The sequence below is a fragment of the Phocoena sinus genome, chromosome 15 (genome assembly GCF_008692025.1).
Source record: "Phocoena sinus isolate mPhoSin1 chromosome 15, mPhoSin1.pri, whole genome shotgun sequence".
In the NCBI taxonomy this organism is placed as follows: Eukaryota; Metazoa; Chordata; class Mammalia; order Artiodactyla; family Phocoenidae; genus Phocoena; species Phocoena sinus.
In genome coordinates this window covers 35,578,836-35,594,881 of record NC_045777.1, presented here as the reverse complement: position 1 = coordinate 35,594,881, position 16,046 = coordinate 35,578,836, and the positions used below count along the sequence as shown (strand labels likewise).

General features: G+C 38.5%; 1 protein-coding gene across 1 annotated transcript in view; it reads right to left on the bottom strand.

The window, feature by feature from the left end:
* PLCB1 (phospholipase C beta 1) overlaps positions 1–16,046 on the bottom strand; it is a 699,731-nt gene that overhangs the window by 87,177 nt on the left and 596,508 nt on the right. Inside the window, 4 exon segments of the mRNA XM_032606422.1 lie at positions 3,976–4,156; positions 8,383–8,602; positions 11,865–11,918; positions 14,729–14,861. Of these exon segments, the coding sequence (XP_032462313.1) occupies positions 3,976–4,156; positions 8,383–8,602; positions 11,865–11,918; positions 14,729–14,861 (588 nt within the window).

Below are 16,046 nucleotides of genomic sequence, written 5' to 3'. Positions count from 1 at the left end.
AGGCCTTTCTGGGATGTCTGGGCTTCTGTGTTAATTCACACTCTTAATTCTTTTTTCAGGAATGTTCTGTGAGTACTGGTCTTCCCTCTTATTCTGCCATGTCTCTTATGAATTGCCATGTTTCTTTCCTTGGGGAATGGATCTTGCCAGAGGTTGGCACTCTGAGGAAGCTTCAGATGATTGTGGCTGGATTGCCTCGTCTTTGAAGTAACATTGACCCTGTTAGTCAACTTCAGTAATCTGCGGGAGAACCCCAGGACTTCTAACCCTCAGGCTGCTATTCCTCTGCACTGTGCTTCTGGATGGCACTTTCCTGGGGCCCCATTCCTCACTATGTACTCCTAGCTCAGCCCCAGAGCCATCCTTGTGAAAGTTACTTCAGATCACATCACTCCTCTGCTCAGAACCCTCCACTGGCTCCCATTGTGCTCTGAGTGGAACACAGAGGCCACAAGGGGCCTACAAGACCTGAGAGATCTTTCTCCAGCTCCAGAAGTCCCATCTCTCTGACCTAAGACCCTACAGTCCTCCTTAAACACGGTCACCCCTACTGTTCCAACACACAGGCCCATTCCCAGCCCAGAGTCTTTGCGTTTGCTAATCCTTCTCCCTGGGAAAATCTTGCCCCATATGTTTGCATGGGCCCATCCTTCTCCTCCTCACTCAGATGCTGGCTTCTCAGTGAGTACCTCTCTGGCTACTCCATGTAAAATTTCAAACCACGTTCCTCATCCTTCCCCCACACCCACTCCCTAGTTTTCCACTTGGGATTGATTTTTTTTTCCTAAACCCTTATTACCAACTGACATATTTTACCAACTTATTGTGTTTATGGTCTCACGCCCACATCTAGAATGTAAGCTCCATAAAGGCTAGGATTGTAATTTTTATCCTCTACTATTTAAAAGTATTTGCTGAGTGGCTGTCTATTAAGTATTTGTTGACTAGATGAATGAATGAATCAGGATTTCTTTCTGAGGTGATGAAAATGTTCTAAAATTGGTGATGGCTGTACATATTTATGAATATACATAAGCTAAAAACCATTGAACTGTACACTTTAAATATATGAATTGCAAGGAATGTGAAATAAAGCTTTTTAAAAAGAGAGGCATGGTATCTCAGCCATCCTAATGCAGGAATTGGCTTGTGTGTGCTCTGTGCTCTGTGTGAGTAGATGTGAGGTCGTCTGAGAACATTGGTGTGAGATCTGAATTAGGAGGCATCTGAACAATGGTTATAAAGTAGGGGCTCTAGAGTCTGAGGACCAAGTTCAAATCCCAACTACTCCATTTTCTGGTTGTGGAAACTTGGGAAAGTCACTACATTTCTCTGTAAGTTTTTAATCTGCAAAATGGGCTAAAAAGAGTACCAAATGCCAGTGTTGTGAGGATTAAATCAGACAATTTCTGCAAATGGTTTAGCACAGCATACCCCATTGGGTGTGTTCAATACACAGCTGCTATTTTAATTTTTATTATTGTTATTATTTTTTGGAGTCCTAGGGATGGGGTACTGAGAAAGAAAGATGGCAGTGGTTGTAGCTCCCAAAGCTATTATCTCCCATTAAAATTCACTTGGATTTTCTCAGGTCTGTCAAGGCAATCCCCGGTTTACACTAAACCTGACCTCTGCCCGCATGTTCTTTCACTGCTTGATCTTACTTCGGTAGTTCACAAACAAGGCAGCCCATCAAAAGCATATGGAGCTTTTAAAAATAAGTCCTTGAGCCTCACATTTAGGTATAGAGCAGTGGGTCTTAAAGTGTGGGCATGCGACCAGAAGCACCAGCATCGCCAGCCCTACACAAGGCCTGTTGAGTTGGAAATTCAGTGTAGGGCCCAACAATCTGTGTTTTAACCAGTCCTCCAGGTGATTCTGATGCATGCTCAAGTCGACAGTACCTGACCAAGTGGAATCTGATTTTTGATAAGCTCCTCTTGTGATTTTGACCTGCTCATTTGCATACTGTCATTGGGAACCAGTACTACAATGACAGCAATACCCTGATCCATCTATTACATAGTCATGACTAAACCATTCACTGTTTGCAACCTATTAGCAGAAACAGCCTCAGAATTCTCTTCCATGGACAGGCCTTCAGCAATGAAACGAACAGGTCATGTAAACAGCTTTGAGAACCCATTTCCCCTGGGTACACTACTTTAATTTCTGTTAAGCTTACTCACTTGTTTTTGGCACAAGCTTGTTTTCAAGGCTACTTTATTGCTTGATTCATTTAATTTATCTGTCACCAAACATTTATCATGTCCCTACTCTGTGTCAAGCCATCAACAACAATGTAACGTATGTTGGTGAAGCCACTATGGGAAACAATATGGAGGTTCCTCAAAAAAGTAAAAGTAGACTTGCCATATGATCCAGCAATCCCACTCCTGGGCATATATCTGGACAAAACTATAATTCAAAAAAATACAGGCACCACTATGTTCACAGCCGATGGCTAATGGCTATTCACAATAGCCAAGACATGGAAGCAACTTAAATGTCCACTGACAGATGAATGTATAAAGAAGATGTGGTACATATGTACAATGGAATATTACTCAGCCATAAGAAGAATGCAATCACACCATTTACAGCAAAATGGATGGACCTAGAGATTATCATACTAAGTGAAGTAAGTCAGAAAGAGAAAGATAAATAACATATGATATCACTTATATGTGGAATCTAATATATGACACAGGGACTTCCCTGGTGGTCCAGTGGCTAAGACTTTGCACTCCCAATGCAGGGGGCCTGGGTTCGATCCCTGGTCAGGGAACTAGATCCCACATGCTGCAACTAAGAGTTCACATGCCACAACTAAGACCCGGCAGAGCCAAGTAAATACATAAATTAAAATATTTAAAAAAATAAAAATTAAAATAAATAAATAAATAAATGAAATATGACACAAAGGAACCTATGTATGAAACAAAAACCAACTCACAGACATAGAGAACAGACTTGTGGTTGACAATGGCGGGTGGGGAAGGGGCGGATTGGGAGTTTGGGACTAGCAGATGAAAAGTATTATATAGAGAATGGTTAAACAACGAGGTCCTACTGTATAGCACAGGGAACTATATTCAATATCCTGTGATAAACCATAATTGAAAATAATTTTAAAAAGAATATATATATGTATATATATACATATATATATGACTGAATCACTTTTATGTACAGCAGAAATTAACACAACATTGTAAATCAATGATATTTCAATTAAAAAAACAATGGATTGTCACATTTCCTGAGAAAACATTTTGGAGGACAAAACTGATCATTCATGGAGATGATGACATTTCCTTTCATAGGGAGCCTCAGGAATTGGGTAGACAACATTCCATACAGGCCACTTAAATACTGACTTTTCTAAATGTAGGAGAGTGGACAGTACAGTTCTCTTTGTATCACTGCAAAGCTACACTACTACATAAAAAGTGAACATTTATTTGCAGCACGTTCTTAGTTTTCTTAAAGATAAGTGTGTAATTATCTTGTGCGATTTCAAAAATCCCAAAAAACTACTATAGCCCAAACATGAGTTAGTGAAAATAAAAATAATAAAACATAGCTTCACTGGAGAACAGAGAGGAACTTGGTAAAGATTCTGGAATAGTGGGGCTTGTAAGATATCAGTATGGTGGATACTATTTGGCCTATGCAATTTCCATTTCTAAGAAATGATGATTTTATTGCTTTTTAAAACCGAAGTACTGGGGTTTGATCCTGCTTTTAAGTTAAGCACGTGTTAAATCACATGTCACAACATGGATCTGAGAAATGCCTCTTATCTCCCTCTACAACCTGGCATCAAAATAAGATTATTCAGTCAGGAAGCGAAATGAAAGTGCCAGCCAGAACTGCTGCTGTCTCCTGTTATGTTATCCAAGGGCATCAAAATTTTTCTATAGAAAAGAGGGTTCCAGCTACAGAAAGAGAAATCACATTTCTCAGGCTTACCAGTTTAATATGTTCTCGCTTCTGGTATTTTTCGCTGTAATACTGTTCTTGTCGAAGATTAAGCAGCTGCTGCTGTTGTTTGTCCTTCAAGTCTATTAACTTTTGGGTCATTTCGGCATCCAGGGCAGCAAGGTCTTGCTCAATTGTTGACGAACCATGGTCAGGGCTGCTGGGTTCCGATCTGCAGAGACACAGAGCTTGACTCACAAAACATGTAGGTCAGAGCAAGGTGGAGGGAGGGCTGCTCACCAGAGTCCCTCCTAGAGACTCTGTTTGGAAATAAATATTTCGATAAACCACTTGAGACAGAAGCTGATACCCCAAGGACAAGCTTAGCAGCAGAAGGTCTCCAAACACAGAAAGTAGATGAAATATGTGCTGCTCTAGAAAGAAGTAGTGGCAGAAAAGGAAAGCCAAGAGGCTGGGGGCCCTGGCAGTGGTGGTGGAGAGAATGACAATCCCCCCTTGGGAAAAACAATGTCTAATAAGGACTTTTTAAGGCTTTTATTTTTTAACGTAGCATGTATAATGTAATTTCCACCTACATTTCTCCTGTATACTCTGCTGCATTGATGATTCTGTAGGGGGAGTTGAAAAGGTGATGAAGTTTGCATCTGTGTGATGTAGACTGACAACAGAGAGCATGTGCAGACGTCACAGGCCAGCAACACTCCCAGCTGACATGTTCTGTTTCCTGACGTCTTTTAATAGCAAGATTTGTTATTAAAATAAGTTTCTTTGGGGGCTGAACCAACTTCATTGATATCTCCACCCAAAATGGCACTTTGGTTCCAAGAGAAAGGAGGATGAATTGGATTCATTCTAAAATATTTATCGAGTGCTCACTCTGTGCAGGAGGACTTTCTTTGAGTTATTCATAAAGAATTATATAGCTATTTTGACGTTTAGGACTAATGTTGAAATAAAACAAAGCAATTCTCACTAACATTATAGTGTTAAAACATACGGTGTGATTCTTTCAAATTTTGTGCTCTTACTTCTTGTAGGACAAATAGAATGAGAGACAGTGTTGGAAACGGGGTACCAAGAGCAGGTCTGTTCTTTTCATTTATATGGAAACCGCTGCAGAAACAACCACCTAAGATACCCAACACATCAGATTCTGTCTCCATGTTTTCACTTGTGGCCAATTGGAACGAGTAGAAGAGGTTTCTTGAATCAGCTGGTGCTAATTCCTCTTACTTTCTCTTTGAATTAGGCCAACACAATGGTGCCACATGGAGAGGAAGTTGGTAGAAGCTAGTGTTAGGATCCTATTTTGTCAAATAAGGGATGCAGAATTCCCTCAAAGGTTTCTAAACATCAAAATCACATGGCAGCACTGAGGTGGCCCTCCATCCTGGCATGAGTACAAGTCTATTTATCAACATCAGAGGAGAGGAGCATTGGAGGGGTGACCTCCGTCTTGGCATGAACACGAGATACATTTATAATCTGCTGCAGCAGGAAGTTGGTGTAGCCAGACATAAAGTGTTGCTTCAGTGAGCCACAATCACCATAGCAGAGGCAACAGGGCAACATTTCTTGACCACTCAGCAGGTGCCAGGGACTTTCTGCTTTACTTCTGGCTTTCACAACAACCCAGCTAGCAGGTGTGACAATCTCCTGTTTACATTTGAGGAAACTGAGTTTCAGTGAGACAATTTTCCTAAGGACACAGTATGGGGGAGCAGCAGTGCAGCTTACCCAAGGACAGACATCTAGAAAACAGCAAAGTCTGTGCTCTGAGAACAACACAGTGTGTGACAGAAACCATCTTTGAATGATCTACCCTTCACATTATGTGAAAACTCAGTTGAGACTACGGATATTTGAATAAGAAACTGATCTAATATAACGTTGTACATATGAAACATATAATGTTATAAACCAATGTTACCTCAATAAAAAATAGATCTAAAAATTATTTATTAATTCATTAGAAAATATAAGCCCATTACATATTAATATATTTTGTGAAAAATAATTATACTTTCAAAACAAGAAGAAAATCAGTGAGATGAAAAAAGTCTCACTGGCAAAAAAAAATGAATATAATGGACATTATGTCCATTTATTACTCTGAGGAGTTTTCAGGATTTTAATGTGTATCATGGGGGGATGGGAAATGGACAGACATAATCAGACCTCAGTGTCTTTGCCTCTTGAAGAAAAGTTTCTCCTGATGTATTTTTTTGACAGAAGATGCTTAGGGATTTTTGTTTGTTTGTTTTTTGAGGGAAAGTAAAGAAAAATAACCAAGGGACGAATGTTTCTGCATCTTCTCTAAAAACAGGGTTAAAGATATTATCCCCTGTTGCCTAATGTTGCCTGTGTATGATCCAAGAGATGAATTCTTTTGTAATTTAATACCAGGAAAATGTTTGTCCCTCTTGGAAATGCAAGTTTCCTTTAATCAGACAAGGAGAATTATCTAACCCGTATTTCCTTTTCTCAGAAGCTAAGAGCTAGTTTTAGTGTTCAAGGACAGAAATTACGTTAAATGATTACTTCTGTCCAGTCAAAATACAACACGGGTCACATATTTGATTTTTTTCCACATATGTGGTTTGAAATTTTTAGTAGCCATCTTAAAAAGTAAAATTAAATGAGTGAAATTAATTTTAATAATATATTTTACATAGCTTGATTATCAAAAATATTGTCATTTCAACATGTAATTAAAATCAATACACATCAATATAAAAATGTGAGATTCTTTTTTTTTTTTTTTTTTAGTGAAGTCTGAATTCTAGTGTGTTATTTTATAGTTGAAGCACATTTCAATTCCAATGAGTCACTGTTTGTGGTTAGTGACTCATGTATTGGACAGCAGATCTGGTAACTTGTAGACAGTCTGTGTGCATATGTATGTGTGTACATTTTTTTTCCTATTTTTATAGGATTTTCTTACATATCGTCTATGAATTTACTTTAACATTCTATTGGAAGTTTTCAGGATATGACTTATAAATAAATGAATACAGGAATAAACAAATGACTACATACATATCACTAAGATCAAAATTTAGAAGTTTTAGGCCAAGCTTTGCCTGAACTGTTTTGTAACTGTGGGTAAATGTTAAGTCTTTAGTTTTCAGATTCCTCCTTGAAGTGATAACAGTTCACCTAGATGGCTTCTAAGGCTGCTCCAGGTCTAAAAAATGATGCTTTTGCTGCTTTTAAAAACCCAGGTACTGGGTTTTGATTGTGCTTTTAAGTTATGCACATGTTAAATCATATGTCACAAGAATCATATGTTTCAGATTCATATGAATCTGAAAAATGCCTCTTACCTTTCTCTCTAACCTGATCGGATTATTGAATAAGGAAGTGAAGGGAAGGATGGGAGGATGTGGTACAGCCTGCCTGACTCTTAGCTTCTATGCTCACATAGTTTCCCCACGTTACCACGTTAGGCACTTTGGGGTGATAACTGAGTAGGTCGTACTCACTGCTGTGTCCCCAGGGCACACAGAAAGTGCTCAATAAATATTGGTTGAATGAATGTGTGAGAAACGCTTCTCTCCAGCAAGGTCTGAGTACATGGGGCTGTGGGGACTCTTAGGCCCCAAACAAGGATTATCTGTACAGGGCTTTGTGGGTTTCAGATAGAACAGCAAAGGGCAGTAGAGGTTCTCCTTTCAATAAGACAAGTTGCCTCTTCAGCTTGGTTCTAGTCCACAGTAAAATGTCAGAACCCCCAGGTTGGCAGCTGCAATATGGCAAGTCAGCCAGTTGGTCCTGGGCCTACAGGCTAGAACTCAATGGTAGGACTTCCTGCATATCTAGTCTCAGAATTTGGTCAAATAAAGAAATTCAGTCTACAAGCAAAAGTGAGCTGAGAGGACACAAAAGCTGTAGAGAGTGGAAGGAGTTGGGTGGCTTTCCTTCTTACAGTGGTGTGGATCCAAAACGTGGTGCAAAACACTGAAAATCCATCAACTAAACTTCAATTAAAAGAAAAAAGAACTATCAAGCAAAGACTGTGATATGACAATTTTCAAAGGAATAAATATAAATTGACAATAAATATGCCAAAAAATTCAACTTAATAAGGAAATGCAAATTAAGATACTAATGACATCACTTTTTTCTCCATCAGTTTGCACTTTCATATCTTGCTGATAGTTACAAACTGAAACAGAAAAGTCTTTAAATTGATCTAGGGATCCCACTTTTAAAATTTTAAGAAAATAGGAATATATGAAAAAATTTATACATACATATTTATTAATACATTTCTTATAATAGCAAATAATCAAAAACAACACTTATGTTCATCAATAAAAAATCATTTAAATTAATTGTAGTTTGTCCATTCAAAAAAAACAACACTGAAAATCCATGTAAATGACTCTCCTCCTTTATACTATAAAACAAACAAGAAATACCCCTTCAACTTACTTTTTCTTACTATCCTTTTTGGCTGTCTTTTCCAAAGCTGCCCTCCTTCGCAAGTAGTCATTCTGGATTTCATTATATTTTGTAGTGTGTTCTTTGATAAGGTCGGTGGTTTTCTTGTGGTGTCTCTTAACCAGGTCTTTCATTTCTTTGTAGTGCTTCTTTTGAAGTTTCACAAACGACTTCTGTTGCTTCAGCTCTTCAATTGTCTGCGCTTCTACTTCTGCAACAAATGGGTATGAGAGCTGAGAGGCCTGGAAGGGCTGAGAGGACAGAGCAGTTGCTGTTGAGCAGTAGTTTTCTGACCCCAGCCCACTGGACCTTGAGAGCAGAGCTTGGAAGTCAAACATGTGTTCCAGGCTGGCTTTATGGCTTGCTAACTTTGTGACTATGTTACCAAATTTCTCAAAGACCCAATTTCTTTACTCATAATTTAAAAAAAAGTTTGGGTTCCCTAGAAACAGAGCTCAAGAGAGGGATTCAGGTACATGTGATTTACCAAGGGGGGCTCTCAGTAGGAGGGGAGTGAGGGCAGCAGATACAGAAGAAGATGTAGCTAAACAAGGATGTGGTCTCGGCTGGAGTCCGGCTTCTGCCTGATCCCACGGGGAGCTCTGGAGCGTGAACTGTACTACAGAGTTAGTCTCACCTTGAGGCAAGAAAGCCAGCTTTTTGCCTATTTGGGAATGTCAGTTGTGGGGGGCATAAACTCCTGGAGAGGGGGCTTCCTTTTGGCTGAGGGCAATTTCCTTTCTTTCTCTCTTTTTTTTTTTATAAAAGATCTCCCGCACAATCTTCGGCTATCCCTGTGGTTTGCTAATATGTTTGCAAATGGCACTGCACCTGCTTTTATATAAATTTTTGATGCCTAGAGCATCAAATGTATCAGGGCATTGTCAGAGACATAGTTGTGTAATAAATAGCTCAAATGGATACAATGAGATATGCTCCATGATCAACAGAGTAGCAAGATATTTATCAGATAAGAAATCCCTCTTCATGATCAGTGTGCCTTCCATGAGGGCAATTTTCAAAAGCACAGGAAGCTATGAGCTGTTAGTAGCCAACGTTTACTACAGCTGGGAGCTGGGTGCCACAGATGGTAAAGGGGATTTTGGTGGGCACTAACAGGATCCACTTTAAAGATCACACAATTTCCACTTTTTAGGGTTGTTATGGTGATGATGAAATGAAAGAATTAATGCAAAGTTTTTAACATAGTTTCTGGCAGTGTGCCTGTTAGAGGCTTAACAAATGATTGTACAGGTTCTACAGAACCATTTCTAAGGGGCACTATTCACAGTATAGATATTGTAGGTTTGTATATTTATCACAACATTGCTCCAGTATAGATCAGTAAGGTGAGGGAAGGTCCATGCTGTGATTTACCCAAAGGCACCATAAGGGTTGGTGGTAGTTTATATCACTACATAGTGTTTTATTTAATGCCAAGAAAACATTTAATGTGACAGAGCTTGATTTTAAAACAGTCTGTGTTTTACTGACTTGTTTAATCAATTGTAAAAATATGCATTTAAAAAATATGTTAACATTTCTAAAACTAAGATGCATCACGTAGTCAATGGAGTGTCACAACTTGTTGGTGCTTTTCTTTCTTGGCCATCCATGAGTAGTGAGGTACCTTAAAAAGGATGGTGCCTTAAATTCAATTAATTATCATTTATTTAGACCTAGATTAAGTCATAGTTTACATGTTTTCATCCTTTGATGTGAACTTTCTGCTTCTGGGAACAAAAATAAGTTATCATAAATATTTAGAACTGTCAAGAGACTCAGAAATGATATATGCCATGAATAACAACAGACCTGGATAGCAAATGATATATCTAGTGGATAAATGTTGAAATCAGAATAACAATTTATGTTCTTAAATGATAAGGTCTTTAAGCAATTGAAATATGTTTCCCTTTTTAATAATGTATCTATTCTCCTGACATTCGATTCCTTTTGAGAAAGAGGCCAGGGAGAGAATCAGGTATATTTATTTAATGGTTTCCCTCAGGCCCAGATGGACTCATTATGGTTGCATAATGACTGATTATATTAAAATTTATAATCCTAAGGAATTGCTGCAGTTTTGGTGACAGATTCAACCTCACTTCTTTAAAAATGGTGTGCAGCACACCAGCTGTGGCAAGTTTAGCAACAGGGTTCAAGATGTTCCAACCTATGACTAAAAATAATTCCACGGAAAGTATCATTTTTTAAAGTCTGTGGATGAAAGGCTATTGTTTGAATACGTCCTGAAGCGTAAAGGTAATGTCCATTTATATAAGGAAACAAATACCACTCATAAACCAACCAGAGATAATCACTGCTAATATATTGATATAGACACCCACCTTTCATCTATGCATTTGTGTATTTTTAAATAATGTTGGAATTATGCTCTTATTTACACTTCTGTCTCTTGTTTTATGTGTGAACATTGTATTGTTTCCCATGGAATTAAATCTTTAAACACATGTTTTCTTTTCATACATTCCTAAAATAAGTTTTTGATGCATATTTTATGTATTATTTTGGTGAAATCATAAATACATATCCCTCTCCATTTTCACAAAGTGAAGAGGTTTCTGTAGCCACCACTTAGATCAAAATCAGAATATTATCAGCACCCCAAGAGACGCTCTTTTCGGTTCCAGCCTTCCCTCCCACCCCCTAAATACAATCCAAATCCATATTTCTAAGAACACAAATTACTTTTGTCTGATTTTGAACTTCGTGTAGCTGGAATCATAAAGAATGTGCTCTTTGGTGTCTGTCCTCTTTTCTTCAACATTATGCTGTGAATTTTATTCATGCAGTTGTATGTAGCTGTAGTTTATTTCTACAGCTGTATCCTATTTTATTCTGTGACTATACCATAATTTATCCACTCTACTGGTTATGGATATTTAAGTTGTTTGCAGTTTCTGGTTCTTATCCATAGTGCTGTTTTTTGTGTACATTTCTGTTGTACGTTGGGCCAATATGTTATACACTGCTACATACTGCTAATTAAAGAAAGCTGGTACCAATTTTAGTCCCACTAGCTTAACAAATTAACCAAATATAAAATATTCCCAAACTGTATCATCATTCTTAAACTCTGTGTATTCTATGGTCACAAACAGTTCACATTCTGCATTTCTAAAATATGCACTTTGTGGGCACTTTGGGAAGATTGCATTCCTGTTCACTGGGTCACATTTCCAGTATGAAACTATTCCTTGATTCCAAAATACATCTTGTGAAATTTTATGTTATTTTTTTATACCAGTAGGGTCCTATTTGCCAAGTATGGTTACTTCTCTGTGATTATATTGTGTAACATGGCTTGAAGTAGGATGTATCTGTAGATGGTTTTAGAAGAGAAATATTAATGATGTTATATTTCAAAGATGAAATCTCCTCTCCTCTAAATACTTACCCTGCGTAATATTCAGCTGCCTAATTCCATAGGGAAAAAAGGTGGTATTTACCTGTTAAAACACTCTGAATAAGATCTTCTGTTTTGGCAGGTGCCTTTACAGAGCCTGAAAAAAAAAAAGCCTCTTTTAACTTTTGAAATTGTTTTCTTCCTGTTAAACAATGTTTGGCTCTTGACTCTAAGTCTCTTTATGGAGAAATTACAAATTGTGGGAGAAAATTATCCTAAAAATATTCTAAGAAATGTCTTCACTTTGTAACTTTGGGGCAAACCTAATTAAATGTGAAGCTATGTGCTCCAGTTATAGAAAGGCCATTCCTCCACTTTGAATCAAAACTCTGTCAACAAATTCAGTTTAGGCTACTGCTACCTTCTGGCCATAACAGGAATGACAAGTGATCTTTTAAAAGATATACAGACTGCCAACAAGCGCATGAAAGAATGCTCAACATCACTAATCATTAGAGAAATGCAAATCAAAACTACAATGAGATATCATCTCATACCAGTCAGAATGGCCATCATCAAAAAATCTAGAAACAATAAATGCTGGAGAGGGTGTGGAGAAAAGGGAACACTCTTGCACTGTTGGTGGGAATGTAAACTGATACAGCCACTGTGGAGAACAGTATGGAGGTTCCTTAAAAACTACAAATAGAACTACCATATGACCCAGCAATCCCACTACTGGGCATATACCCTGAGAAAACCATAATTCAAAAAGAGTCATGTACCAAAATGCTCATTGCAGCTCTATTTACAATAGCCCGGAGATGGAAAAAACCTAAGTGTCCATCGACAGATGAATGGATAAAGAAGATGTGGCACATATATACAATGGAGTATTACTCAGCCATAAAAAGAAACGAAATTGAGCTATTTGTAATGAGGTGGATAGACCTAGAGTCTGTCATACAGAGTGAAGTAAGTCAGAAAGAGAGATACAAATACCGTATGCTAACATATATATATGGAATTTAAGGGAAAAAATGTCATGAAGAACCTAGGGGTAAGACAGGAATAAAGACACAGACCTACTAGAGAATGGACTTGAGGATATGGGGAGGGGGAAGGGTAAGCTCTGACAAAGCGAGAGAGAGGCATGGACATATATACACTACCAAACGTAAGGTAGATAGCTAGTGGGAAGCAGCCGCATAGCACAGGGAGATCAGCTTGGTGCTTTGTGACCACCTGGAGGGGTGGGATAGGGAGGGTGGGAGGGAGGGAGACGCAAGAGGGAAGAGATATGGGAACATATATATATGTATAACTGATTCATTTTGTTGTGAAGCAGAAACTAGCATACCATTGTAAAGCAATTATACTCCAATAAAGATGTTTAAAAAAAAAATCGAAGGCTGACCAGCAGGCAGGAATAATGTTGCAGGCAAGATCCATTAGAGGGTGCCAAAATCACTGGACAAACGTTTAAGGAGAAACAGTATAGTTGCATAGTCTCAAAGTGTCTCCACTAGGATATCAATTAACTATAAAGGGGAAAATAGTAACTTTCAGTGGAGAAACCTGGTAGATGGCACCTTAACCAAGTGATCCAACATCACTGACGATGAGACACAGCAACATCAGATACCCCCGACATAATGCTCTCAGAACAGCATTGCTTCTGTGATGTTCTCGCCAAAAATGTGTAACTTTAGTTTAATCATGAGAAAACATCAGGCCAACCCAAATTGAAGGATAATCTACAAAATAACAGACTCTTCAGAAGTGTCAAGGGCATGAAAGACAGGACAGACTGAGGGACTGTCACAGATTCAAGAAGGCTAAGGAGACCTGACAATTAGTACAATGTGGGATCCTGAGCTGGAACCTGGGACAATCAAAGGCATTAGTGGAAAGCAGGGGAAGTTCAAACAAGGTCTGTGGTTTAGTTCAGGGTCTTGTGCCATCGTTAATTTCCTGGTGTGACTCTGACAGATGTAAATGCGAGAGAAGAGGGGTCCAGTTTTGCAATGTATTCTGTGCTATTTTAAAAATTATTCTGTAAGTCAAATGATTCCAAAGCACCCAGTAAAAACATCAAATGCTAAATTCTCTTTTACTCTCAAAAGCACAAGGTTATATTCACTACTTAAATTATTCATATTCTAGAAACACACTAAATGTTTGTATTTGGTATATAAAAACTTCATTTAAAATATCACTTCTTTTTATACACAGGTTATCTCCTTATTACTATTAATCTCAACAACCTCCTTTCTTAAGTAGTCTCAGTAGGAGCATAGAAGCTAAAGGGAAGAATTTTAGGATCGTGGAGAACGGGTGTCAGTCTTGTCTTCACTCTTCAATGGCGACATGGCCTTCAAGAAGTACCTTGTCATTTCAAAACTACAATTTATTCATCTGCACCATGGGGGCAGTGGTAGAATCAACCCTCAGAAGCCTGGTTTAAGAGTTAAATGAGATAATCCACGTGAAGCATTTAGCAGCGTGCTCAGCACATGATAGGCACTTAAAATTGGTGAAAGGAAGTGGAGAAAGATGCGAAGGAATTCTTGGCAGAAATGTAACTTAGTGAGGTAGAACTAAGAATGTGCTTCTAAAGCATAGCTGCATATAAGGTGCTTGAAGAACCCTTCACACACCCTGCCAGCAGATGGACCATAATCCATCACTAAATAAAGACATGGGAAATCTGGGTGATATTTTGTTGTGGCTTCGTAAATTGTCAGCAGAGCCAGATGAGCACTTATGAGTCTCTTGGCCTTCCTTCATTCCTTCCTTCCTTCCCTCATTCATTCCCTCATCACATGTTTCTGGAGCATCTCCTAAGTCCATGCATTTTTGCCCATGTGATGTTTTCGCTAAGTCAATCATGCTACCTCCTTCAGTGGTACATATAAACTAAAGGCTACTAGTCAAGTAGCACAGCTCTCTCATCACAGTGTTTACCTGGAGCTGGTTGGCTGTGGAGAGCCTGGGAGGGTGGTTTGGGTGTCAGGGATGTAGTGTGATTCATCCCGTTTTCTGCTGGAGTTGTCCTGGCTTCACTTGGAGCTTCTGACTGTGTTTCCCCAGGATCAGCCTAAAATCATAAACATCCTTTAATTTTTCACACTTCTTATGGTTCTTTTGTGATCTTCCTAAACCCAAAAAGCTACATTTGATAGCATTTTCACAACTCATTTGGACTCTGAAATATCACATCTGAAACTGTGCAGAAAGCAGGGTAAAAACAGCATGGTGTTGAACCATGATTCTGGCCAGTTAATTGTTTTAAAGGACCTGATATTTATGCTTTTCTATGCCCACTGCTCTTGGATGTGTTCTCCAGCACTGACTCTGGACCTGAGCATGTGATTTGCTTTGGTAAAATGAGAGAGTAGCAAACTAGATATAAGCAGTGGATTGAAAAGCCATTTGCAAATGTTTCTTCTCTTTCTCAGACCCCTGCTATAGCCATGGAGGATGAGAGCCCACATGGAGGAGAGCTGAGTCATGTAGACAAGGATGTCCTGGACCAGCCAGCCCTGAGCTGACAACATACACTTAAGTGAGCCCACCTAAGATTAGCTGAACCTGGTCCAGATCAACAGAACTGCTCAGCTGACCAAATGACTCATGAACAATAATAAGTAGTTGATGTTGTAAGCCACTGAGTTGGAGGATTGTATGTTATGCAGCAGTAGCTAATTGATACACTGGTTATAAACATCGATTTTGGAGCCAGACTTACCTGGGTTCAATTTCTGGCCCTGCCACTTATTAGTATTGTGATATTGGGCAAGTCACTTAACTGTCTGTCCCTCACTTTCCTCATCTTTATAGATGGGGATATGTATGTACTGGGGATCATAATATTATCTATATTGTAAGGTTGTTTAGAGGATCAAATAAGTTACTGTTCATAAAGTGCTTAGAATAATTCCTGGCACAGAGTAAATTTGTGGATGTTAAATAAATAGATAAAACATTTAAGCTTGTATAATACTACCAATAAATAATAATAACAGATACATTAAAGCTTATGAAATCCCTACTCCATTCCCTCCAGCAGCTATTCTGCTATGCCCTGTGCAGAGCAAACATTTAATGTTTGATGAGTAAATGTTGATCTTTATAAAATAATTGCCTCAGTAATTATATACCATTTTAGCAATGCTTTTCAGGGTTCTGCAACTCTTGTCTCAGAATTGCCTTCTGAGTCCAAGGCAGATTTTACTGACAATGAGGCTATCCTGATGCTCTACTTTGTTGTACATTAAGAAAA